This window comes from Penaeus monodon, chromosome 22 (genome assembly GCF_015228065.2).
Source record: "Penaeus monodon isolate SGIC_2016 chromosome 22, NSTDA_Pmon_1, whole genome shotgun sequence".
Lineage (NCBI taxonomy): Eukaryota > Metazoa > Arthropoda > Malacostraca > Decapoda > Penaeidae > Penaeus > Penaeus monodon.
This window is the reverse complement of record NC_051407.1, coordinates 42,911,499-42,912,703: the sequence shown is the minus strand read 5'-3', so window position 1 is coordinate 42,912,703 and position 1,205 is coordinate 42,911,499. Positions and strand designations below refer to the sequence as shown.

At 51.1% G+C, this 1,205-nt stretch overlaps 1 protein-coding gene across 1 annotated transcript in view; it reads right to left on the bottom strand.

The window, feature by feature from the left end:
* Positions 1-155: 155 nt before the first annotated feature.
* LOC119587447 (facilitated trehalose transporter Tret1-like) overlaps positions 156-1,205 on the bottom strand; it is a 2,083-nt gene continuing 1,033 nt past the window's right edge. The window contains exons 3-4 of the mRNA XM_037936175.1: positions 1,065-1,159; positions 156-996 (exon numbers count right to left, since the gene is read on the bottom strand). Coding sequence (XP_037792103.1) covers positions 156-996; positions 1,065-1,159 — 936 coding nt within the window. The remainder of the gene's footprint in view (positions 997-1,064; positions 1,160-1,205) is intronic.

Below are 1,205 nucleotides of genomic sequence, written 5' to 3'. Positions count from 1 at the left end.
ATTTTTCCATTATTCCAGTTAAAAGGGTAGTTAACAGGTTTCTCTTTCAGAGAACCATCGTCCGGAGATGCTTGCATTTTGGGCAGCAATACTTGATCTGATGCTTCAGTAGCCTTTGCCCTGAAAATCTTCATATTTCAGCTTCCAGAAATTTTCTATTTCCCCAAGGGGGAGCGGTCCTTGTTTGGGTACCCAAGATAAAACAAAAATACAAAACACAACGCAGCCAAGTGCATATGCATAAAAGACACTGTGCAAGCCGAATGCACCTCGACGTCATCAAAAGTTTTAGTAACCAGGAATATCGAGGCAAAGAAGCAGGTGGCCGCCACGCTGCTGCCAGCCGATCTGAGGGGGCCCCGGGAAGCACCTCCACGTGCAGCAGAGAGCTCGCCGGCCCAATGCCAGTGGAGAATGGGGACCATATATAGCATCAGATTTCCTAATGGAAGCCATTTCAGTCTAGATGGGTCGTACTCTCTGCTGCGCATGAAGAAGAAGGTTGCAATTGCTATCAGGGCAACTCCAGCCATCACGTTTCCTACAACGAGGAGAGTTCCGAGGCACGCGATACAGCAAGAGGACCCCAGGCCGCAGAAAGTTAGCCGAGTTGTCCCGACTAAAATAGAACTTAATGAGGGACTTGTCCGACTTCTGCCGATCGGAATATACGAAACAGCATTGGCAGAAATAACAACTGGCCCGTGAATTTGAGCCATTACAAATACCATTACGGAAACGATAAGGGAAACGAAGAAAACTTTTTCTGGGGACTCTGGAATACGGCTTGCCATTTGCGTCCTGTCCTTCTTGGTCTCCCTAGCTGCGCAGAGGGGGGACACTTGATACTTCTTCTGCGGACACTCGAGGCACTGTAACACTTCTATCGCCGCTGGGGTTTCTTCCCTTGCCTCGCTAACCAACAGAGGCGACTCATGGAGCCAAGGCCAGGCCCCAAGAACCCCCGGGAGAAGAGTCACCATCGGCAGCACACCGCTAGAAAACTCCAAGACAAGAGCGGCCTGGGGACATAGCACAGCAAATACCCCCAACGATGCCCACACCTGGATAAGGCTGCCCAGGTCCCTCGGCCCCGCGGGTCGGCGATCTCACACGGGTAGATGGGGACCGCTGGGTACATCAGCGCCACCACCAGGCCCTGGAAGGAAATTTAGGTTTTTTAAATGACAGTGTCTATACAATAG